The sequence below is a fragment of the Leopardus geoffroyi genome, chromosome C1 (genome assembly GCF_018350155.1).
Source record: "Leopardus geoffroyi isolate Oge1 chromosome C1, O.geoffroyi_Oge1_pat1.0, whole genome shotgun sequence".
NCBI lineage: Eukaryota > Metazoa > Chordata > Mammalia > Carnivora > Felidae > Leopardus > Leopardus geoffroyi.
The window spans coordinates 154,607,618-154,634,853 of record NC_059328.1 but is presented as its reverse complement, the minus strand read 5'-3'; the positions used below and the strand labels follow the sequence as shown (position 1 = coordinate 154,634,853).

The following is a 27,236-nucleotide window of genomic DNA, read 5'->3' as shown; positions in this document are numbered from 1 at the left end:
ATTTAAGAAACCTAGAGAACTAAGTTGGTAATTTAGGTTTGTGTATAGAAAGGCCATCTATACACAAACTGGAATTACCAAGGTTTTAGGAAGGGGGGAGTCAGGCTGCAGATAGTGCCAGTGAATTTAAAGCCAATTCCTAGTTTTGAAGAATTACATATTTGTGCAAATTCCTAAGAAGATGCATATCCAAATGCACAAATATTCTGCATCAATATTTTGTCTTGGTTTTAAGTTTGAATAGTTTTGTGATGCTAAAAAGAAAGAGAAAGAAAGAATAAAGTACACACAAAACAAAACCCCTGCAGAAAAATCTCATTTAATATTTTTATAATATAATCTGATTAATTAATGTAATATAGTTATATAATATAATTATGTAATATAATCTCATAAAATATTATTAAACTATATCCAAGCAGCATGGATCGACAATAAAAAAATACTGTGATACAAATTATAATATTTACTCATAAAAGGAAAAATATTATCATGTGCCAAATAGTGGATAACATTTTATTTGTATTTTTAATCTGCAAAAGAAATGCATGATTGCTATTAAATGTGGAAAATTAATAAAGGAAAATAAAATAAAAATAAATATCCTACATACCAGTCTCCCCATACAAATCCAGAGCTCCAGAATAACCACTGTTAAAGACTCTTTGTATATTCATACAAAATGTTTCTAAACATATGTAAATATATATCAATATATGTAATTATAACAGGTTTATTTTTCTTTTTTTCCCCACAGATAACACCATACACAACGTTATGAAACCTGTTTTTTTCAATTCACAATATTTTTTGATCATTTTCCACATCGGTATATAAGACCTAAAATTATTTTTAATATCTAGATAATATTTGTTATATATTTGTATCACAATTGATCAAACCCGCCCCCCATTAATGGATAGGTAGGTGATTCCTAGGTTTTTGCAATTAACAAACAATGCTGTAATGAATGCCATGTGTGAGTATACCTATAAAACCAGTTCCTAGAAGTGAAAATGTTGGATCAAAAGATAAGTATCTTTTAAGTGCTGATAGATACTATCAAATTGATAAGTATTTTTCCATTTACTTTCTCCAAAATTCATAATGGGTTTACCTTCTGTAAAAGAAAGTTGATTACAACTATTATAATGTTGATGGTAGAAATTTGGACTATTGACTAATCATTTGGACTACAGTCAAAAGAGTCAAACTGTCAAGCAGGATGTTTGACCTGCTACACAAATTCACATGTAGGTGAAAAATAATAAATAAAGAGGCTCATGGCAACACTGTTTTAATAGTAAAAAAACTATCCATCATTATGGAATTATAATTTATGATATGTTCCTATAATGGAAAGTTATACATCAGTAGAAGTTACTGAACCTGGGGGCACCTGGGTGACTCAGTCAGTTGAGCATCCGACTTCAGCTCAGGTCATGATCTCACGGTCTGTGAGTTCGAGCCCTATGTGGGGCACTGTGCTGACAGCTCAGAGCCTGGAGCCTGCTTTGGATTCTGTGTCTTTCTCTCTCTCTGCCCCTTCCCAACTCATACTCTGTCTCTCTCTGTCTTTAAAAAATGAATAAATGGTAAAAAAAATTTTTAAAAAGAAGTTACTGAATCTTACGTCCCCATATCATAATCTCAATTCTCAAAAACAACATGTTGAGGGTAAAAAGCAAAATGTGAAGAGATACTTCCAGTATAATACCACTTATATAAAGATTTTAAAACATGTAAAACAGTGCTTCATATTATATATGCGTGCAAGTTGTGTGGGCCATAATTTTAAAATACAAATATAAAGATCGTGCATGAAGTTCAAAATAGCTGTTACCTGAGAAGGGAGTAATAGGAATGGGATCAATATTGAGTATAAAGGAGTCTTCCATTGTACCATATCTTATCTCTTCTGAGAATCTGAACTAATATGACAAAAGAAGTCAAGATGAAATTTTAAAAAGGAACAAATTCATAACATCACATAAGAAATATATCTCCAGAATTATGACCAGTCCCATTTTGTTGCCTTGACTGCTTTAGGTAGTCTTTGGTCAACCATGAAACCAGATGAGTAGTTTTAAGTAATTTGTTCCAGAACCATCCGATTTGGTTCAGGTGTGCCCCTTCTATTTCTGGCCCTTCTGTTGCTGTTCTTAAATTGCTCTTTCTTGTCTAGCGTGCTTAACTGTTTATACATCCTTGCCTCATACTATTGGCTTCCTTTACTGGATCCCAAGTAACATTTCCTACTTTATGCCTTTTTTTTTTAATACTAATAAATATCTAATGACTAAGAATAATGTCTAGGTTTGAAGACAGAAAGTCTCATGGTTTATGTTTCTTCTATCCAAGGAAACATGTCTTTTATCAGTACTGGAATTTTTTCTATTTAATCTTTACAAATATCAAATCTCCCCCATTAACTCAGTTATCTCTAGAACATCTGTTAGGTTGCTGAACATTTTAATTCTACTTATCATATATGTTTTTTAATGTTTATTTATTTTGAGAGAGAGAGAGAGACAGAGAGAGAGAGAGAGAGACAGAGAGACAGAGTGTGAGCAGGGGAGGGGCAGAAAGAGAGGAAAACGCAGAATCTGAAGCAGGCTCCAGGCTCTGAGCTGTCAGCACAGAGCCCGATATGGGGTTTGAACCCACAAACAGTGAGATCATGACCTGAGCTGAAGTCGGAGGCTTAACTGACTGAGCCACCCAGGCGCCCCTACTTATCATATTTTTAATGTCAAAAATGACATTTATGTACTTTGGGTAAATCCTCACATCCATCTACAAATCTTTAATTCTTGTTTCAGCTGTATCATACTGTTAAATTCATTCCTTCAGTTTTAAATGCTAATTCTTGGGGCACCTGGTTTTTATCATTTTCATTTACAAATTTCTATTTGACTTCTATTTCTCAATATTGGCCTATTCGTATTGCATAGTGTTTTGTTTCTATTCCCTAATAATTTTAATCATTTTGAACATGCTTATTTATTGCTTATTTTAGATTATTTTATTATCCCATATTCCGCAGATGAAATTTATCATTTTGGTTATGCCTGCTGAACGTTCCTTATGGAGGTTTATTTCTCATATAGTATGTAATTTTTCATTGTGAGTTTATCTTAAGTTTTTTTCTTCCTTTAAGACCTAAGATTTGAAAAAATGATTTTACAATAATTTATAATGATTTAGATTTACACTGACTTAGCAATTTTGCAACTGCTTCTGCCAAGCATTCCAAACTATCATTGGCCTGATACTGATTTTTATGTTACTTTAGACACTGAGGAATTCCTTTCCACAGAATAGCATATGACCAGATTCAGAAGTGATTTGAGGCAGTGCCTGAGTTTTAATTCTTTCTAAAAGACTTTTTTTTTTTTTTTCCTGAAAGACAGGACAGAGGCAAGTTTCTTTGAATTGCTGATTATATTTTTAAATTCTCATTTCAGTGAAAAACACAACTTCTTGAGGCTCTATGCTCTATTCAGTGGTTCTCAATTTCAACTTCTGATGTTACAAGTTAAGACTTCAGCCTTATTTATACTTGCACAGACTTTGAAACTAAACCCTCTGGGAATTTGGACTTTTTTCTAGATATTATGTACCTCCTTCTACTCCTCAGATCCCTGGGTCAGCTTTCATGTTTATTACTCAGGTTTTAGTTATCACTTTATTTTTGATTATTGAAGCCTTCTTTTTATTTACTTGGAACTTAACTATGCATTTTAAAGCATTTTTATTGTGTTTTATCTAGAGTTTCTAGATGTTGGCAAACGAATTCTATGTTCAATCCACCAAGTTGTCAGAATTGAACATTCTCATAGGTTTTGTGCAAATTATTACTTTTATCTTAGTAGCTCTCATTTCACCTTGAAATTCCTGGGGATATAGACCGTTCCGATTCTGAGGATATAGGATTTATGCTGGAACCCACCCCTACAGATCTTTTTCCTGAAAATCTGTGAATAAGCTATATCGAGTGCAAAAGAATTTCCTGTACTCCGCTTCTTTCAGCTGAGTCTAGGTTGGTAATAACAGGATGTATTTACTAACACAGTTGTTTCTGCAAACAACTGACTTCCTTAGAAAGTCAGGCTCAAAATTCATAAAATTATGTCATTCCTGGTGATATAGCTAAGGATTCAATAAGAGTCATTAGAGATTTCAGTTGGTAGATTTTAGCAAGGCCAGTAACTGAGCAGCTCACTGAATATTCTTTGTCTAAATTGATGGGCCATTTTACATTTTAACTTTCTGACACCTAAGCACCTAAATCATGGGCCATTAATTTATGTAGAGTGATCAAATAGAAAACATGGCATAGTCCTTTTGTGACTTTCCTCTTTTCCAACTGTTAGAAACGTGATGACCATATACCACACTTTTCCTGAGATAGTCCTGAAATACGTTGCTCTTGAGAAACTAACAGACTACATCCTAATGTTAAGATGATGTGCTATGGTCACTCTGTCTAAATAAGTAGGCTCTCCAGACTTCTGGGACTGTTTATGCAGAAAATGGCAAAAGTAAGTCTGGGTACTTCTCTGGCATTATTCTAGTTGCCTGACAATTTCTGGGCCACCATTGTTGCTCAATCCAGCTGAGACACACAAAGAAGAAAGCATCATAGCTCCTAATTCTGGGTTGATAGAGATACTATCCAGTTTGCCTCTGGCTGGCTTACTTCATGCCTTACATATTTCACCTTTTGATATCAGTTATTCAGAGAAGGGAGAGAGTGTCAGTCTTCTCTTACCATAATCTTGTCATAAACCTTTTATTTTTCATGATATTCCAACCAATCCACTATTCTTTATACAAAGCCTAATAGGAACTTTCTTGTTGCATTGTCATTGTCCCATACATTACCAACCAACACAAGCTGTAACAGGGCACAATTATGCAGTCACATAATTGCATGCTTATTTGCTAATACCATCAAGACATGTTCATGAGGAAGGCATATTATAATATCAACCAATCCTAGATACTAATACAAAATTTAATCGTTCCAAACTTTAATAATAATTCTAACAATTCAAAATACTCCTTGAGGATGACTGCTTCCTAAGATCATTTTATTCCAGTGAAAAATGATATTTTAGCAAGCAGAAACAAAGTTAACTAAAATTATGATATTCTTACACTCAAAAATCTCTTAGCACATTTTGATAAATGAAATATATTTAAATATCTTGGGTTCTTAAACTATTTCTCCAGAATTTTAACAAATAACCAAAGCTCCTTACATGATAGAAAAGTGTTGTTATTATTAAAAAAATTTTTTTAATGTTTATTTATTATTGAAAGAGAGAGACACATGGTGTGAGCAGGGGAGGGCAGAGAGAGAGGGAGACAGAGAATCTGTGCTGAGCTGTAGGCACAGAGCCAGATGTAGGGCTCGAACCCATGAACCATGAGATCATAACCTGAGCCAAATTTGGACACTCAACCAACTGAGCCACCCAGGTGCCCCCAAAAGTTTTTTTTTTTTATTATTAGTATAGTTATATTTTCCTCCAAATAAATGTATTGACTTAAAAGTTTAATGGAATATTACCAGGAAAAATCTACCCTTTTGATTTGCAAAATCTACCTCCACTTCAGCTTCCCTCTACCTCTAATTTCTCTATACCCAAATGCAATAAGAATGAATATTATAGGGACACAAGTGAGTAGCATTTGAGATGCAGTATGATTTCATATGATGTTCTTGATGCTGGTTATCTCTTCCTACACGGAAATAGTATTTCAATAAGCCCTACTATATTGCTAATGGTATTCATCATTATCATCACAATGTATATAAAATTTGAATGTTTCTTAAAATCATTGTAATATGAAATTACATTTTGATCATTAAAGATCTTATTTGACTTCACTGGCATTATGACTTCTTTTCTGAGTCCTAGAAAGATCTTTCACCAACATAAGCAAACCATTTTTTTCATAAATCTTACTTTTATTACAGTTAAAAAAATAGACAATCATACTAAACTTGTATTCTACAGGTAAGAGACCTGTGAAGTAACTGCAAAATCCAAATCCATAGCATTTTAAAAGGTAAAGCCTATGTTAAATCTCTTGAATTTTTTCCCAAATTGGTTTCCGTTTGATATAAACTTGTTTATAACTATCATCAGTGTTTAAAGAACACTGAATAAGATGCATTAAAAATTTACAAAGCCAATTGTAGCAACGTGGATGGAACTGGAGAGTGTTATGCTAAGTGAAATAAGCCATACAGAGAACACAGATACCATATGTTTTCACTCTTATGTGGATCTTGAGAAACTTAACAGAAACCCTTGGGGGAGGGGAAGGAAAAAAAAAAAAAGAGGTTAGAGTGGGAGACAGCCAAAGCATAAGAGACTCTTAAAAACTGAGAACAAACTGAGGGTTGATGGGGGGTGGGAAGGAGGGGAGGGTGGGGGAATGGGTATTGAGGAGGGCACATTTTGGGATGAGCACTGGGTGTTGTATGGAAACCAATTTGACAATAAATTTCATATATTGAAAAAAAAACTGAGAACAAAGTGAGGGTTGATGTGGGGCGGGAGGGAGGGGGGGTGGGTGATCGGTATTGTGGAGGACACCTTTTGGGATGAGCCTTGGGTGTTGTGTGGAAACCAATTTGACAATAAATTTCATATATTGAAAAAAAAATTTACAAAGCCAAAAGTGATAAAGTCAGGGAATATAATGGGGGGCTTTTTTTTTTCCCCAATGGCAGGATCCAAAAGTGGTTTGGAGTTGATATTGAAAGCATTTGTGGCCTTTGTCAGAAAAGTTTTTGAATGGAAATTTTAGAAGACTTTGATGTATACCTTCTAGGATGTTTGTTTAGAGCAGAAATCTGAAAAAATGTTATTCCAAGACCTGCTTTGTATTTTGTATGGCCTATTATAAAATTATAATACTATAAAATAAACAATTTTCAAAGGAAATTAACAACAAAACCAAATATAGAATTGAATCCCTGTGAAAGTCTGAGCTGAGAAGTGACAACTTAGGTTTGCTGTATGATTAGCATTGCCCATGACCCTCCTATGGGTGCACAGCAGCTGTTAATGGAATTACACTTGAGTTAAGGTTTCTATTTCAAATTATCAGCTATCCCATCCATACCACCAAAAGTTTCTGCACTGCTAGTGAAGAAAAGATGAAGAAAAATAAGCATCAAATGTTCTGAAATGGACAAAGACTAAGGCTTCCATAGCTGTCAGTAATAACCTTAATTTCTTAATAACAATAGAATAAAAATGAACACAGATAAAAGCTAAATTCTATCGTAATATTTTAATGCCTGGGAATTGAAGCTAAATAAAGATGAAATCATTTATTAAGCTTAGAAACTGAATGAGGTAGTTATCAGGATGTCTAGAAGTGACCTCCACAAAAAGAAGTTTGGGAAGAAGAGGGTGGGGCGAGTCTGCCTTTACAGTGTTGCCCAAGGTCAGCCCTGAGGGAAGAGAAGTCTTCCAAGTCTGTATTTCCACCTAAACACCTACTTCTGCCCTTTTCACTGACCTGCCAGGCTTGCCACACAGTGGGATAAAATCAAGTCTAGAAACAAAAAGGTGGTCTTTCTGTCCCACCCATTCTAAATTAAACTTCTGCATTCATCTAGACTGAGAAAGCAGCTATTTCAAAGGCTTCTTTCTGTGTGAAGGATGGGATTTTTCATCATACTTGTGCCTTTTTCCAGGCTTCACATTGCCATCCCCTGGCATGTCAGTGCAAGGGAATGCCTAGAGGAGATCTACGGAAGGTGCAGCTGTCAGTAGAAAGGGAAAAAGAACTTCTGGAAGGAAGATTCATAAAGGAGGTTAGTTCGCCTAAGGGAAGAAACTTTGTAATTACTTTCTTTTCTTTCTCTTCATACATATCCTTGTAAAAATACAAAATGAAACAGGGAGGCAAAGGCATGAGGTTGAATCATTAATTCAGATGCTAGCAAACTAGCCCATCCATGATCATCAAATTAGAGAAAAGATGTGAGGATGGAGTCAGAGGCCAGAGCAATTTGGCCAAAAGCTGAGGAACGTGGGTTACTTCTACAAGCTGGAAAAAGCATGGATGAGTATAGCATGGGAAATAGAATCAATAATATTGTAATAACATTGTTTGGTGACAGATGGTAACTATACTTATTGTGATGAGCACTGAGTAATGTATAGAATTGTTAAATCCATATGTTGCACACCGGAAACTAATATAACACTGTATGTTAATTATACCTAATAAAAATAATCCAATTAGATATGTATAATAGGTATGTGTTGGTCTAATCCCACGAAAGTTTAAAATAGAACCTGTTTTTAAACAGGTCATTCTGTGAGAAATAGGTAACTGAAGTATGTATAACAAGCCTAATGGGAAACAGAGTTAGTTTCCAATTCGAGGATTAATGAAACTAAAAACTGCTCTATTGGAAAGTGTTTTGCTACTGAGAATTAATTATTTCTTCCAGAAAGTCCACATACCTCTCAAATAGCCTTTTTTTGAAGAACCAACTGATTTAAACAGAAGAGATATTTATCTTACAGGCAAGGTTTTAATTTCCAAGTACAGGGCACCTAAAGCGAGTTACATCAGCTTTCCTTTTTATCACCTTCTATCCCTTCTTCCTATCTCAAAGAAAAAACATTCTGGAACCTTCCCTTTTTCGTTGCCTGTAGGACTTCACTTTATTTTTTGTTTCTTCTTTCCTCAATTTCTCTCTACTGATTTCATATCCTTATTTTATGAAGGAGCTGAGGTTTTTCTAATCCTGCCTAAAATCAAATTTCACTCAACAGTACCTTCCCGCTCAAGATAGAAAATGTTATCTCTCTTTCTGTTCACTGGTAGATGTCTTAAAATTTAAAATCACTCTTCAGCTTTCTCATTTCCCATTTTGTCCTAAGTCCAAGCCCCTGTCTCTGCAAATCTACTAAACCTCTTCTCGTTAAAACCCATCCATGACCTAATAATAATAATGGAGTCCATCAGCTCCAAACCTATTCTCTTGTTAATCAACCACTTTATGGGTTTGCTAATGTTTCTGATTCTTATTTTAGTAGTCAGTTTACTTGTTTTCTTTCCTAGGAAATTTCTTATTCCTCCAATCTCTCCCATTACTTTCCCACAATTAATTAATATTCTTTCTGGACTCTTCACTCCACCTAATCTTTTTTTTTTTTCTTTTAATGTTTATTTTTGAGACAGAGTGTGTGAGCAGGGGTGGGAGGCAGAGAGAGGGGGGGACAGAGGATCCCAAGTGGGTTCCATGCTGAGAGCAGTGAGCCCTATGCAGGTTTTGAACTCAGGAACCATGAAATCATGACCTGAGCTGAAGTCGGAGGCTCAATGGACTGACCACCCAGGTGTCCCAATTTAATCTTTTTTTTTTTTTTAAGTTTATTTATTTTGAGAGGGAGGGAGGGGCAGAGAGAGAGAAGGAGAGAGAGAATCCCAAGCAGGCACCATGCTATCAGCATAGAGACTGCCACAGGGCTCGATCCCACAAACTGGGAAGTTATGACCTGAGCTGAAATCAGAGAGTCGGAGGCTCAATTGACTGAGCTGTGCAGGTGCCCCCACTCCACCTAATCTTAAAGTTACACCAAAGTCATCTTTCCTTCACTTTTATTTCTCACTGATGTTCATTTACTGTGATCTAATTCTTGCCACAGCTTCATACATACTCATATATTCAGCTTTCTTTCTAATCTATGGACATAAAATTTTCACACTGTTAACACAATTGTTTTTACCCTCTTACAGAGCATCTTTATCTTAGAGTATGTGTTATTATGCCAAATGCATATCATCAAAAGCCAAATTCATTATCTTTACTTTTGTTGTGGGGGGGGGGTGTGGGGGGGCAGGGAGGAGAAAAACAGCACAACATTCTCAGGCTTCATTCAGATTGGCTTATTTACCATTCTCTGTAATTTCTCTGTATAACGTCTTATAGTTCTCTATTGCCTTGTATTTGCCTGCCTCATTCCTTTGTGCCTGGAGTGAACAACTTTCTACATTTATTTGTTTATAACCCACTCATTATTTTTTTTAAAGTTTATTTATTTATTTATTTTGAGAGAGAGAGAGTATGCATATGAGCAGGGTAGAGACAGAGAGAGAGGGAAGGAGACTCCCAACCAGGCTCTGCACTTTCAGGGCGGAGTCCGACTTGGGGTTCTAACTCACGAACCATGAAATCATGACCTGAGCTGAAACCAAGAGTCAGATGCTCTGAACCAACTGAGCCACTCAGGTGCTCCATATAACCCACTCACTCTTAAAGATCTAATTTAACTATTATATCCTCTTAAAATTGTTTTCTCTGGGTTCTAAACTCCCCATGGACAGAAATCTTGACTCTTAACTTATTTTGAATCTCAGGATGTAACACAGTGCCTGGCACAAGATAGGTGCTTATATACCTGCTCTCTTCACCTTCTCACCTTTTGTCACTCTTATTTTGATGTTGGTAATATTTTGAGTGATAGTACTATTTGTGCATATACATTTCCATGCTAAATTCCATGAAGAACACTCCACACCTTTGTTTATGTCTCAATCTCTACCATGGATAGTTCTTGGTAGATGCATGGTACTCAATAAATATTGTTGTGGAAGTGACACATTTTATTTAATCCCTTTCCTTTCTCAAGATATTGCAAAAGTAGGGCACAGTCTGTGCTTTCAGTAAGTGAAAAAAAAAAAGGTGGGGGAAGGCTAGAGCATGAGATGATGTTTTTGTGAGCATCAATAGACTAATCTATATGTATTGTCCACACTTATTAGGTAGAAGGAATAGAGATGTGAGTTAGTATGTTACCATCCATATCATTTATGGTCAAAGAATAGAATAATGTACCTCATCGAATGGGGAAGGAGAATACTAAGAAACAGAGTCTCCATAGTCGTTGTCTTAGACTAATTTTCCTGGGTGCTTTGTCAAGAGCCCTGAGACAATTGAGTAGTGCATATAATATGCCATTAAATAACACAATGTGTACTTTGACAGAAGCTCTATTTCATAGAATTAGCAGACACACACACATATAGTCAATATCAGCACACCTGGTATATGCCATTTGGATATGTCCACATTAGAGGTAAATTGTGTTACTGCTATGAAATACATTGAAAACTGTCAATCTGTGTTCTAGCCTTGTCTCTGAATCTAATTTAGCATGTGGCTATGGAAAACTGAATCTCACTGCTGCAGTTATTTTAAAACAATGAAATAAATAAATGTTAAAAATCTGTGGTTCTAAAAATTGCCATGTGTACAGAACTATGTGGAACTTAAATCTCCTTATAGGCCTCACATGTCCAAAGAATGGATCTTTTTCCCTTGGTGGTTCGAACCAGTCTATAAAATCTTTCCCCATAGCTTGCACAACCTCTGACACAGCACAACTACCTCTTTATAGAAAAACGATGAGTAAGATAGAAACATACCAATGCACCCCTACTACCTGCCACCTCTACCACCACCATCACACACACACACACACACACACACACACACACACACACACACTAATGTACACACACACTACTCTTCCCAAAGGGGAGAAAATGAGGCACTTCAAAACAATCTCACAAAAATAATTTTTGAATGTTTTAAATTTTCACTTAAAATTGATATAATGACAATTAGGACTTTTAAATGTGGGATTTCTAAATTGCTCTCTCCCCATTAAATTGATAACAATGAAAAGAGGATTTAGGGAGAAGTCATGAGAAGCAGCAGAGAAAAGCAAGGCTGTTGCATGCAATTTCCAGCTCCTGAGTCATTCCATCTTTTAGCACAGCTAATGCAACATGACCAAAAATATTTAAAATGTGAGCACCTTACACAATATCAACTAGTTTAAATGGCACAGTCCTACCATCACACATCCACCAAAATCTAAGCAATATCCATTTTCTCAGCAATTAATTTGTTTTCAGTTTACTCCTTACATCCATACTAGGAGAGGGAGGGGGTCTGTACTGTCATTCCAAGTCTGTTAAAGACATTATACAAATATTTCATGGAAGAAATGACTTACATATTTTTTCTAAAATGGAAAAAGAAAAACCCACATAACTAATCCATACCATCATAGCCGGCAGGAATTGTTTAGAAGGCCTTTGGGCTCAGAATGTTGGTGTGCCTTTGAGGCGTCTATCACAAGGCTCAGCCCTGGGCTTTGGCAAAGCCACTGCCATGTTAATCTGCTTCATTACATCTCTACAATTTGTTCACTGCATTAAGGAGCAGTATTTCCCTTGTGAGAGGAAGACCCATCCTTCACTTTGAAAGCTTTACCTTCAAAAGGTACACAAATGTAGTCACAGATGGGCACTAAAGGCCAGAAAACCAAAGAAATATTAAAATACAACATGTCAGAGTCAAATCTCATTTCAATGCAGGAAGATTTAAAGATCCAGGGCAGCTAGAATTAGAGCTTTTCCATCTTTCAGATCTAAATCCAAGCTTACAAAGCGCACACTTTATTATTAACACAGATAACAATTCATGGATAGATCAAAGATAGAGTCATGTTGCCTTACCTGAAATAAAGGGAATTGTAAATCATAGCACAGAATCCATATATGTGGTGAATATAATAGTCTCCAATGCAGTTCTTCAGAATTTTGACTGAAGCAGAAAATAAAATCTCACATGTGTTCCATCCTCAAGAAGAAAAAACGAGAAAGGACGACCGCAGCATCCTCTCTGCTTCTGCTTTAGCTTTCTGTTCTGACGCTCACTCGATGGTACCCACTGTCTGTTAGAAAGCAGCATGCTAAATTGAAAAATAAATAAATAAATAAATATAAGCCTGCGTCTTACATGACAGCTCCATCTTCTGGCCAAAACTGGAACCATTTTCATTCAAGATCCTTTGGCAATGTTACATTTAGCAAGCTTGATTAAATGGTGCATATAGCACATAATTCCACTGTATTTCAAATCAACTACCTTAATTAATTGTAAATTAAACATTTAGGAAGCATTAGAGTATACATTTTTAAAATTTGTAATCCTACTTTTGGGGTTTAGTTAAATTTGCTTACATTATATTTAAACTAAATGGAAGCTTTTCATAGCATTACAAACTTAATGTTTACCTTAAGACTTACTCAACTCAACCTGAAAAAGTAACATGTATCTCCTATAAAATAATTTTAGTTGCCAACTTTATCTTTACTGGTACTTTTTTGTGGAGAAGTTGTTTAAGTTTTTACTACTAGAGAAATTCTTTGTTATGTTGTTACTTTTGTTATTTGGGGGCAATTTTGGAGGATTAAAGTTAATGCAGGTAATGAAATTACTAAAAGGCAAACTAGAAAATCTTTAGACAACCCAAGCTTTTTAAGATATTTCAAAATATACAGATATAAAATTACGTGCTATATGGAATTTGATAATTGTAGTAAGTGTGTAGTTATGTAGTACCAGGATGGGAGAAAAATTAAATTATTACGAGAATGAATTTGGGAAATAATGTCCATTATACTGAGCATATTATGTGTTCAATGTATATTTGTTTAATTTTTCTATCGTCAATTATGAAGATCTGGTTCATTCTTAAATTTCTAAACAAAAAGATGGATAGCTTTCTTTCCACTTTTTCACAATACCATTCAAATTTGGGGACAGGTGTATGAACTAAAATTCCCCCTACTCTAGTCTTTTGATATCCCAGAGCGTTGATCATTGGTTGCTGTGTGGTAACGCTATCCGTGGTGCTGAAACCAACACCAGAGCTTAAAGGATTCTAGATCTTAAACTGGCCTGAAATGTTGTCATTGTAATATTTGATATCTATTTTATCTAAAAAATTTTAAATATAAATTTTATTTATTTTATTTTAAAATTTTGATAAAATATTTGATATAGAATTATTTGACATTTTATCCAGAATAAGTGCTAGTATCCAAGATACAAATATCTAAGAAATATTTTATCCACAGAATATGTAGTATACATGTTGACTGGAACCCGTCATGCTGATAAATCTATTTAATAAAAATATGATTATCAGCCACACATTTTTGTCCTTTTTTAATATGTCATTTTATCCTTGCTGAGGTCATATTATGTAGATTGAGCCACCATTAGTGCCCCATTGAATAGATGAGAATACCCAAGCCCACTCTTTCATAATTTGTCCAGAGTTAATTAATAAGCGCATCAAAAGAACAAATCTAGTTCTCTAAATTTTACCTGACCACTATACCTACAATATAATTAAGATACATTTGTATTGTTTCTAAAGTACATTACTAACATTGCACAAATAAAAAACGTGACTTAGTAGGTCACATTACTTAAATATGTACACTCAACTATTTCACCTCATAAGTTTTCTGCAAAAATATAGGATACCATTGTAAATTCTCAGAGCACATAAGTCATGATAATTTTTTTCAAATTTTCCAGCAAATCACTCCTAATGGCCAAGAAACTTGAACTAATCAGATTAGAGCTTGAGATGCCACAAACATGAAATATCATTGAACCTTCACTTTATCTTTAAAATCACACAAATTTTATAATAATTTATATAGAATTTAAATATTTTTTCTTAAAATATGAATCATTTGTCCCATTATTTTGAGGGTAAATTTTATTCATTAGGAAGATGTGTCTAACTTATCCTGGGATTTTGTGTACCTCCAGGCATGCCACCACATGCTCCTAGGGATACAATATTCCAGTTTGAGGACCATGAACTTATGTGCCATAAAATCAATTTATCTCAGCAAATAGGTAATTACCTAAAATATTTTTCATTTATTCCTTTATAACATATACCTTTAGTTTTGACAAATCACAAACATAGAGTTCAATATTAATGGGTTATACCTTTAAAAATATATTTTTTTGCATCCATTTTTAGCATGCTCTTGTCAAAGTCACTCTGGTAAATTGTAAACATTTTCACAATCCTTTCCTCCTCCCCAATTCATGTTGTTTGCAGTGTGAATACTACTAGGAGATGGAGATTATATTTCTATCTTTTATCTGGGCTGACCTCATGACTTGGCAAAAGAATGTAGTGGAAGTGACACTATTCCAGTTTCAAGTCTAGACCTAAAAATTTCTTGCACGCTTCCACTTATTTTCTTGGAACCCTCTCTGACCACCAGGTGAACAAGTCTGGGTTGCCTGATGGAACACATGAAACCACATGGAGCAAAGACAGGTTTCTTTGCTGTGAACTTCCAAGAACAGCTAGCCCAAGCTGACATGGCAGCTGATGCAAGAGCATGAACAAATCCAGCTAAGATCAGCTAAGTCTAACCAGGATCAGGAGAACCAAAAACCAAGAAGTACCTAAATGCTCATTTGTAATGTGCCAGACCCAATTTCTTCATGTTTAGTCCAATGATCCATTTTCAACCATAATATTTAAAAGCATTTGAAAGGTTTGCTTACTTCCTCTTTCTTGAAATACTTTCCTCACTTGCCTTTGCTTGGGACCATTCTATAGTCTACTTCTTCTACACATGGTTGCTTTTCCTCAGTGCCCTTTGCTGGTTTTCCCTTCCATTTTCTTACCTTTGAACATTGATGTGCCCCAGAAAACAGTCTTTGACAACTTCCAAATTATTGTTCTAGCCTACTGCACTCTCCTGAACTACAGAATTACAATCAAATGCCATTCAACATATTCACTCTCTATTAACATGTCTAAAATGAGCTTCTGCATCTCTTGTAATATTTACCATCTTAGGTAATAGCAATTCCATCTCTTAATTGTGTTAATTAAGCCAAAACGTTAATGTCACCATTGACTCATCTTTTACTTTTATACTCCACATCTAATTAGTTTGTGAGTACTGCTGGCTCCTCTTTCAAAATATACACATAATCAAACTCACTACTTTACTCTATTTTATCATGGCATAAGCCACCATCATTCTTATTTTGTATTTTTGCTTCTTAACTACTTTTCCTCTACTTTTTCACTTGCTTTTGCTATCATCTACGTTAACATAGAAACTGAAGGCATGCTATTACACTGTACATCATATAATGTACTCCTCTTTTCAAAATTATCCAGTGGCTATCCATCTCCCTCAGAATAAAACCAAAGTCTGCACAAGTGCTCACAATGTTCTGAGCAATATGGGCCTCTTTACTTCTCTGATTCATTCTGTAGTTCCTCTTGACTTCACTCAGTCTATTCCAACCACTCTGGTCTCTTTGCTAGTTACTCAAACATGGCAGCAATGCTACTTCCTCAGAAAGTTTCCATATTGGGATCTCTGTGCCTGGAATGCTCTTCTATGGGTTCCACCTGGCTCATTTCCTCTGTCATTCCAGTTGTGGCTCAGAATGACCTCCTCACTGAAGCTAGCCCTGACTCTTACCACCACATCCATACCTCTTTTGTTTTTATTTTTTCTTATATTACTTAGTGGCATACTATATATTTTATTTATCTCTGCTAAGAAAAAAAGTAAGCTCCATGAAGGCAGAAATATTTGTCTATGTTGTTCATTGCTATAAACCTGGTTCACAAAACAGCACCTGGAACATCAAAGCTACCCAAATAAAGAATGAATGTTTCAGACATAGAATATGCATATCATTTTTATTACTATATCATGGAAATGTTATTTATTTTTATGTATGGATTCCCATGCTTTCATTAACATGTCTGTCATAGAATGTGAATTCAGTGTGGTAAATAGCATGTCCTTTGATTAAACTAACATCCAAAATCTGAACAGAAAGCCGAATTTATGGTGGGTATTCAGTAAATATACTGGGTTAATTATACAAAAATTAAATGTAGACCACTACGCGCTACAAATGTTTTCAATGGAGTTCTAAAATAATTGTGGTAAAATAGCATTGAACATCTCTTATTTTATGTTAGTGTTTTTTTTTTTGTCACTTTGAAAGAGACTTTGAACAACTTTGAGGAGATTATTGCAACCTTATTTTTATTAAAAATGTATATTCTAATCCAGAATATATATATGTGTGATACACACACACACACACACACACACACACACACACACACACACGTATTCTGAGATCAACTTGAAATTCTTTTGGCTAGCAACAGTAAACCAATAAAGCACAATTTCTTAATGATATATCTCTCTGGCACTACTTTAATCATAAAATTTACAGTTTTATTTTGGCAGTTTGATTTTCAGTTACTTTAATCTTTAGGGATAAAAGCAAGTGCAGTGGTTAATTTTATTCGTCAACTTAACTGGCCAAGGGAGTCCAGAGCAAACATTATCTTTAGGTGTATCTGTGAGAGTGTTTCTGGATGAGATGAGCATTTGAACTTAGTGGACTCAGAACATACTGCCCTCTCCAGTGTGGGTGTGTGGGTGTCATGCAATGTGTTGAGTGCCTGAATAGAACAAAAGGTAAAAGAAGAAAGAATTCATTCCTTTTTCTTCTGCCTCCCTGCTTGAGCTGAGACATCTCATCTTCTCCTGCCCTCAGGCTGGAATTTACACTATTGACTCCATTGGTTCTTAGGCCTTTGGACTCAGACTGAATTACCCCACTGGCTTTCCTAGGTCTTCAGCTTTGTGTGTGTATATATATATTATATATTTTTTATATTTATATCTTTAAACATGCATATCGTATATAAAATATTCATATAAGTGATTTATATACATGCAATATATTTTATATATAATACTTGTATATAATTACCTGCCTTATTTATTATATATTTATGTATTATATATCTTAATGAAATGATTATAATAATTATTAGATAATAACATATTATTTAATATGTTTATATATTTGATCAAAATTTGATTTTGTCACTTTTAACCACTTTTCAACTTTTTTTAACATCTGTATAATTCAAGAAATAGAGAAAGACAGTCTAGTTAGTGCCTAATATTGTTTACATTTTTCTTGCATCAATTCTTCCAATATAAAATATCTGCATTGAAGAAATCCAACCAAGGAAACCACTGAAAAGAACAACTTAATTTGTTCAGTTTTAGTTACCTTGAAATATGCCAGCCCTTTTAAAATTATTGGTTGCCAACTTGAAGACAGTTTTATAAAGTTGTACTCTATATCTAATGTTTTTCTAGTAGCGTTATCATTAGGGCATCAAAGACCTCCAAGCTAGGCAGACTTTTTTTTTTTTTAATACCATGTTAAAAAACTAATACCGATGAAAAAAAAAGAGTAGCTTATCACACTATTTCCAATTAGTAATGAATTGACATTTACCAGTATGTTATCAAATGAAGGATAAAGACATAAAGAGGTAGTAAAAATTGGGCTGTCAGAAGCATATAACTTCCATAAACAAAATATGATGGAATATTTGCCATAATCCTTTGAAAGAGGAGGTGTTACATAATTTTAACAATAGCTAATGTTTATTGAATACTTTTTTATGTGTCAAGCAATGTGCTGGGCACCTTCCATAGATATTCTCATTAAATTCCCACAACAGATCTGTGAAATAAGTTTTTTTTTTCTTTCCTCATAAAGATAAAGAAAATAAAGCTAAAAATCCCTCAGCTTACTAGCTGTGTCTTGTGCCTTATGTCTTGACCTCCAACTCAGACTTCTATTTTCAGTGTTCAGGTTCTATTTGAGTTCACTTCAGACTCAGGACATAAAAACACTGAAGAAAATATTCCAGTAAGCTTTGGAATTTACATGCTTTTTGTTCTCAACTCCAGGTCCTCACCAATTATGTGAGCCAAAAGGGCAGGATGTGGACGTGGAAAAGAAGGATGATCTTCAGGTTTGCTTCTCTTGACTGTGGCATTTTAGTGCAGGTGATGGGTTTGCAACTGATGGAAGGACTAATACAGGAAAACAGAAAGAGAATGCAAGAAGAGAGACAGAAGGAGCCAGAGTGATTAAGGAAAATAAATTGTCAAGAGAATAATGAGTGGGAGAAGAGGGTGGTGAAGAAGAGAAACATATGACTCCTGGAATTCTGCCAGAGTGTCTTCTCTTCCCAGAAGATAGTTCTCTGAAAGAAAGTGCAGCTTTCCATGATCCACTGAATGAGAAGTTCTCAGACATGCTAAAAGTCTTACATGATCCTCTTACTGACACCAGAAATGCATGAATGCCGGCTGGTGGCTCCCTGCTGAAGATAATGGAAAGTATAATCAGGTTATCCTGACATCACTAATCAGGAGGCATGCTTTTGTCCTGAAGCAAAAACTCAACCAACATGATGAACCACTTAGACACACTGACACTCTCTGAACCCTATGACAAAGTATGGTCACTTGGTGTCTGCAAAAATCTCCCTAATAGGCAGAACGCTGATCATAAACTCCAAATCCTTTTTTTTTTTTAATGGTTTTTATGGCAGCCATTTCATAGTGCTTCATTTTTCCAACTTCATCATCATCATCATTAGTAGTAACGGTAATTATCAGATAAAAATTCTAGATTAAAAACTGCATTGGGTAAATTCCTAATTTTATTTTCTGACAAATTCACCTCTGTGGGGTAAACAACAGAAGGTAGAGAACTACAACTACACTCTTAATTCAGGACAACAGAGAATTTTAAGAAGATCTCACTGGGATGGATTATGAGATGAGATGGAGAGGTCAGAGATAATTAGGCCCTGGGGGCTGCATGGAGCAGAAAGCCCTTGTCCCCACTTATATGAAATATGAAGGCTGAACTAGGGAAGACAGTAATCACTAGAAGTAGGTTTTGCCCTTATTGGATTTATTACACCATAGCAAGTTATAGGGACCTAAGCCACATGAGAACATTCTAGCATGACAAATGAGAAAAGTGAACTCAAAATCAAACCCTAGAGTGATGGGGCCAGACAGATGCTAGTTGTTTTGTAAATGAAGTGGACAGAGGAAGATGAAGTCTAGAGAAATTTCTGAGTGTCTCAGGGTTCACCATATAGTGAGGATAAGTACTCTCTGGTACGTTTCTAGAGATAAGAGGGGGCACTGCACATCTTTTCCCTTGACCCATGCTCATATCAACCTGTCAGTTACTTAAAGTTACCTCTATCATATTGCAGTTCACTGGCAAGATGCTTTCTTGAGCCAGGCAAATCACCGACTCAGATGATAAGGGATGTCAGAAATGGAGGGAACACCTAGAAAGGAAATAGCACAGAATTAATAACTTTGCTACCTGGGCACCAAATAGTGTTCTTCCAGCACGTTGGATGATGCAAATAAATCCAGTACAGAACCAACTTGTTTTTCAAATGGATTTGGCTTCAGGAGGCATTTCTTTAATCTAAATATTAACTGGAAACAGAGTCCTCTGAATGGACAAACATTGTTTTAGACATGTAGCCAGTCACTGAGATGTCAAAGTAGAGAGGAAGATTGAAGTCAGAGTAGTAGTTTAAATGTTTCCTTTGAATGAGTGAAACACCACCACCAGCATAGTATTATCCAAAATAAGTAATTTAAGGACAGTGGTGGGGCACCTGGGTGGCTCAGTCTGTTAAGCGTCCGACTTCAGCTCAGGTCATGATCCTGAGGTCCGTGAGTTCGAGCCCCACGTCGGGCTCTGTGCTGACAGCTTAGAGCCTGGAGCCTGTTTCAGATTCTGTGTCTCCCTCTTTCTCTCTTCTCCCCACCTCATGCTCTGTCTCTCCTCAAAAATAAATAAACGTTAAAAAAAGTTAAAAAAAAAAAAAAAAAAGAACAGTGGCAGGGGGTGGGGTATAGAGGACCTTGAACAGACCAGTCAGGTCCTCAAGAACTGTGTAGGTGTAACTGCTCTTGTGACCAGCTATGGTCAGTTAGTGATACAGGCTGAGTTCAAAAAGATAATCTCAAAGGAAAGTACTCAGGCTTCAGAGGGGATTTCATTGGTTTGTTGATCTTACTCTTTGGACAGGATCAGTTACCTAGAAAAACATAAATGGTATAGAGTTTTCCTGGGGAGTAATATCATCCTGGCATGTTGGAGTCATTATTACTTCAAAGCCAGCTTGCAGAGCAGAAGTCAACAGGATCTTTGGGTGAGTAAGTCTTCAGTTCTAGACAAAGACTGTAGATATGAAAGTCTTTACCTTCTTGAGATCACTACTAGTGACCCATCATTAGTAACCATAAAACCCTAGAAATGACAAAATACATTGATCAAACCAGGATCTCCCAGAGTGAATGCCTCATCTAGCCTTGTCTATATGCTTTGTGGTTTGTACACGAGAGGGTCCTGTCATACTGCCAGAGATGGCTTGAAATTCCCATTTTGATCTTTATTTTCACACCAGTTGAGGTCTGTGGAAGACCTGGGGGAAAGGTCTGCATATCTGGAGACATTTAACCTATCTCCTTCTTGGATAAAAGGAGAATAAGGGCTGAGCAAACAGGACAAGTTTCCATATGTGGCTCTGGAACAAGAAAGGGCAAATTGACAGAGAATAAAGTATGTTAATAACAGAAATAAAATTCACATCATCGTGAACAACGTGAGTAGATGAGGATGGTAAGCCAAGAATAAAAGATATGTTGTTGCGATATAAAATGAACCCATACATGAGGAAGATAGAGCTGTTAGAGGATATCAAGAAATCAGCAGTGCCTTTTTCAAAATTGTTTTTTTTTTTTTTAACGTTTATTTATTTTTGAGACAGAGAGAGACAGAGCATGAACGGGGGAGGGTCAGAGAGAGGGAGACACAGAATCTGAAACAGGCTCCAGGCTCTGAGCTGTCAGCACAGAGCCCGACGTGGGGCTCGAACTCACGGACCATGAGATCGTGACCTGAGCCGAAGTCGGCCGCCCAACCGACTGAGCCACCCAGGTGCCCCTCAAAATTGTTTTTTAATGTTTATTTATTTTTGAGAGAGAGAGAGACAGAGCATGACAGAGGAGGGGCAGAGAGAGAGGGAGACACAGAATCTGAGGTGGGCTTCAGGCTCTGAGCTATCAGCACAGGGCCTGACGAGGGGCTCGAACTCACAAACTGTGAGATCATGACCTGAGCCAAAGTTGGACGCTTAACCGACTGAGCCACCCAGGTGCCCCTCAGCAGTGCCTTTTAATGTTCTCCAGGATTGGTGGGCAGAGTTGTTGGAGGTGTGGACCAAAAGCTCTTACAGTTGAGAGAACCAAATGATGAAATATAGTATTTGAACAATTATGAAGAAGATAGGTGGCATGACTCACTGAAATGGCGAATAGTGCAAAAAGGGGCAGTTCACAAGTAACTCAGGTAGAAAGAAGGTACTAAAATCTTTAAGTTCCACCTGCTTTTATCATTACACTTTTGCTCAATATAAGAAAGAACTTAATGATAGCTATGTGACAATGGAAAGAGCTACCCTGTAGAAAGGAATTTGTTTGAGTTCCACCAGAGTTTGAATCCTGTCAGAAATGTTGTTATATGGGTTTTGTACTGAGGATTTCTCATTGATGTAGGAATAATAGGCTCCTATGATTCACTTTGCCTCTTAAATAACAAGACACTGTGACTAAGGCAAATATCTAAATACCTCTCTTGTTTTACAAATCAGGAAACGGATTCATGTCTCCTTGAATTTATACCTCAGAAAAGGTAGATGACTTAAGAGAGGTATCACTTGAAGAGAGAGAACTAGAAGCCCTACCACCTTATCCTCCAACCAGTTTTCTTTCCAGTAAACCAAACAGTCCAGTCCATGGAAAGGATTTGCACTTTCTTGTGGGTATTACAATAAGAGTGGTTTCATTGCTTCACCTTGCTCAGTGTGAGAGCATTTTATATGTTTCTAAAAGAGAATACAACTAGAAAGAGTTGAATTAAGTAAGACTGGCATTTTTCAAACTCCAGGGTGGCAGAGAGAATTCTCAGTGTTCACCAAACCATTACATTTTCCTCTTTAATACAAAATTAAGTTACAAATGCTCAGTTCTCTGCAGTTTATTGGACTTTGTGAATTCAGTGCAAGTAAGAGTTATGGCATCCTTTTCAGGTGGCTCTTCAATCTTTCATGTGATTCTTGGTAACCTCTCTTATTCCTTACATCCTTGCTAGGTCCAGTGAAGGATTCTGAAGAGCTATTAGATATATGGAATTGAGTCCTGGGTCATCAATAATAGCAGTGACAACAAGGAGACAGAGAGTGGTAAGGAAAATCATGGAATAAGTCATGCCTCAAAGCATGTGGTGTTGACTAACAAATAAGAATTAAAGAATCCTTTGGCATTGTCCAATATTGCCTAAAGTGTGTTCCCTAGAAATTTAGCTTTTCGGGGTGCCTGGGTGGCGCAGTCGGTTAAGCGTCCGACTTCAGCCAGGTCACGATCTCGCGGTCGTGAGTTCGAGCCCCGCGTCAGGCTCTGGGCTGATGGCTCAGAGCCTGGAGCCTGTTTCCGATTCTGTGTCTCCCTCTCTCTCTACCCCTCCCCCGTTCACGCTCTGTCTCTCTCTGTCCCAAAAATAAATAAACGTTGAAAAAAAAAAAAAGAAATTTAGCTTTTCAAGATGTTAATAGATTTTCCACACTGAGGGGGAAGTTAGTTTCTAGAGTAAAAAATGGGTTAAAGAATGTTGAGTATAATAAGGTATAAACTGAGATATTATAACGAAGTTATATCCTGACTCAAACAGGAAAGAAAATTATCTCTCCCATAAGACTCTAGAGTATAGAGGCAGGCTCATACATCATGAACCATCCTGCTGTTCTTCTCCCTCCTAGGAAATTGCCCTCATCCTTGTGGTTGAGGTTGGTTGACTTTCATGTCTACGTTATGTCCCATGGGAAGAAGAAAGAAGGTGGAGAACAAGCAATTTTTTTTCTAAGCAAACAATGCAGAGATTGTACATTTACTCAGTTACAATCAATTGGTGAGAACTCAATTACATCGCCATGCCTAACTGCAAGGGAAGAAGTTTGGTGGCCATGTTCCCAGGTTAATCTCAATTACTATGAGAAAAGGAGAGAATACATTTTTTGGGGGAAAACTAGCAGTCTACCACATTGGATTAAAAATATTAAAATATTTTATAAATATAAAAATATTAAATATAAACACAAATATATAAATATATTAAATTAATATAATTAAGTAAATATATAAAATAAATATATAAAATATAAATATTAAAATATTGGGGCGCCTGGGTGGTGCAGTCGGTTAAGCGTCCGACTTCAGCCAGGTCACGATCTCGCGGTCCGTGAGTTCGAGCCCCGCGTCAGGCTCTGGGCTGATGGCTCGGAGCCTGGAGCCTGTTTCCGATTCTGTGTCTCCCTCTCTCTCTGCCCCTCCCCCATTCATGCTCTGTCTCTCTCTGTCCCAAAAATAAATAAACACTGAAAAAAAAATTAAAAAATATTAAAATATTAAGAAACAAATTCTTTTTTACTAAAGGATTACCTCAAGATATTTAAAGCGCTAATGTGTATTGTGAATCTTAAACAAAGAGATTTTTATTAGAAGAATTTGCCATAATACTGGATTATAGAGCTCCTTTTCCCTTAGAATATCTCTGTGGTTAGCGTTCTATAGACCATACCATGAGAAACATTGGCTTATCAAGCTCCTATAAGTGCCAAAGTGGGAACTCATCTACCTCACCTGCCCCGGAAAGCACAAAAGAATGGTCTCTGGAGGATACCACTACTCCAATCCCCCAGCTTCACTTCTAGAGTCCTACTGTAATACACTAATGATGTAGAACCTAATATAACAGTTTCTATCCATAGATTCCAAAAGGGAACCAACAAAAATAAAAATAACTGTAGAGAACTTATCTCATTGCTCCCAAATTTGTATATGAGCTTGGAAATAAACATAAAAGGCTTCCTTCAATTGAACTTTCTGAAGGAGAAAAACACTTTACCCACACATTAAAATATTATCCACAGACTACAGTCAGTATTTTTAACACTTGTTAGTTAGGAGTCATACAGCCTTGTAAGTTTAGAACAGAGTACCAGCACAGAAGGCTTAAAATATAAGAGTGGGAGTTTTGCTGTTGGGACAAATTTAATAGCAGTTGTAGTTACAGCAACAAAACTCAGGTTTTCCTCCATGTGCCAATAATTCTAAGTCTCTCTCCTGGTTCTCTATCTAGCATTCTGACTGCTCTTTTGCCTTCCTCCTACTGTCACTTCTATCTGATCAGATGCAGTGTTTTAATGATAAAGAATATTACATTTAATTTGTTAATAATGATAATAGGCTCATAGATGCAAATAATTACTTTATTTAAATTGAGTAGAGTTGATACACAACATTACATTAGTTTCAGGTGTACAACATAGAGATCCCACAAATCTCCATGTTATGCTATGCTCACCACAAGTGTAGCTATTACCTGTCACTATACAATGCTATTACAATACCATTGACTATCTTCCCTATGCTGTAACATTTTTAAATTATTAATTTTTAATATAATTTAAAGTGTATCTGAAATTATCCCTATAATACCATGAGTTGCACTTACTGTCATTCACACAGGCTTTCTTTAGAGGTGAAGAAAGTTAGATTTACAGATGGCAGGTTGGTAATAGTACTTCACCTTGGGTAGAACCATGAAATTGGATCTCAAGTGTAAAGAACATATATTCTGAAGCAGAAAAATACTGCATATCTTTGTTCCAATTATGAGAAATTGTGCTTTCTAAAATAGTTAGTTCTAAGCACAGAACCAATTATGATCCCCTGTTAGAAAATGGCTCACTAATGTCCAAGGATGAAGTCCTAGCCCCTGAGGCTGGCAAGAAAAATCTTTTGTGATGTGATTTCTGCCTGCTTTACCTTTTCGGGTTTATCTCCACTCCTCTACTATGTGCCATTAGCTTCCATATTACTGGATATTCCCAGTCACAGCATACATTTTCATGTCTCTTTTCCCTCCTTCACATTGTTATCTCCACTGTGAACCTCCTTTCTTTTCCATAATCTGCTTGATAATCTACTAATCTTATAAATTTCAGGATCTGTGCAGACCCTGACAACCATCTAGAGCAGATTCATCACTCCTCCCTTATCTCGGATACAGTATTATAGCTCCCTCTATCATCCAAATTTACAAGGTTGTTACAAAGATCAATCAAATAAAGTTGTGAAGTTATTTCTGAAACAACAAACTGCTACAAAATTATTCTGAAATTGTAAGTAGGCAGTGCTGGATAACAAAAAGAACCTTTGAGCTTCTTTGTTTTTCTTCTCTGGTATTGACGTAAGATGCTGTCACATGTAATATCATATTTATTTAATTTTGTCATTGCGGCCCATCCTTTTAGCTGGTCTCTGGGAACACAAAGAGCAGACTGCTAATCAGAAGAGTCCCAGCTGGAATGAAATTGAGTGTGGGTGCTGAACAAAGTGTTATTAACACTGTGGGCAGAAGCAAAGGATCAGAGAAATGCTTTCTTCCTAGAAATAGCTCCTGGGCTCTCCTCCACCTCATTTGCACCTCTGGGTGTTAGTCATGTGGATTTAAAAAGATAGGACAAAAAAGTTCAAACCTGTCCTGTCCCTTTAAATAAAGGCAATCCCAAATGTGTGGCATATCCAGACCATTGTGTAGATCCAGTCAACTGGATAAATGTTTGTTATCAGACCCTGTGTTAGATGCTAGGGATCCAAAGATAAACAAAGTAAAATCTCTGTTTCAAGCAGTTTACCTTCTAATAGGTAAGAAGGAAAAGGAAACCAAGATTGGCGCAGAGTGAGAAACACGTTTCATAATGCAGACAAGTATAGCGGATGACAGAGCTAACAAACCTGAGGTTGGAAGCAAGGAGAAGATCAAGAAAGGTTTCTCAGGTGAAAAAATAACAAAAATATGTTTACTAGAGTATTTATACAACATTCCACCTAAACCTATTTTGTTTTTTTGGTCCAGCCCTTCACGTATGTTCCATGAATTTATCACTTGGTCAAATTCTTCTAAATTTGGAAAAATACTATAATTTACATTTTGAATTACCAGTTAACACTCTTTCTTCTCTTGTCTTCCACCCTGTCTGAATTTTAAATATACTTGATATTTATTTAAACATAACCTAATGTTATATTTAAGCTATTACTCTGCATATTTACCAAGGAATTTTGTATAGTCAAATATAAATTTTATGGCTTATATGTTGTAATCAATTATTTCATTTTAAGCTGATTTTAATTTTAAGTAACTTCCTATACCCTATTATTTTCATTTCTCCATTTATGAAACAACACTTTCTAGTCTTTTGAACAGATTGGAGACCCAGTTATAAACACAGAGGATCATATTAAGTCCCACTAACATATTCAAT

General features: G+C 36.0%; 1 protein-coding gene across 3 annotated transcripts in view; it reads right to left on the bottom strand.

The window, feature by feature from the left end:
* LOC123599009 (sodium channel protein type 2 subunit alpha) overlaps nucleotides 1–12,807 on the bottom strand; it is a 140,629-nt gene extending 127,822 nt beyond the window's left edge. For all 3 annotated transcript variants that reach the window (XM_045480056.1, XM_045480055.1, XM_045480059.1), the window contains exon 1: nucleotides 12,577–12,807. Coding sequence is in view for 1 of the 3 variants with exons in the window: in XM_045480059.1 (XP_045336015.1) it covers nucleotides 12,577–12,602 (26 nt within the window). In the remaining 2 variants the exon portion in view is untranslated. The remainder of the gene's footprint in view (nucleotides 1–12,576) is intronic.
* Between the last annotated feature and the right edge of the window lie 14,429 nt (nucleotides 12,808–27,236).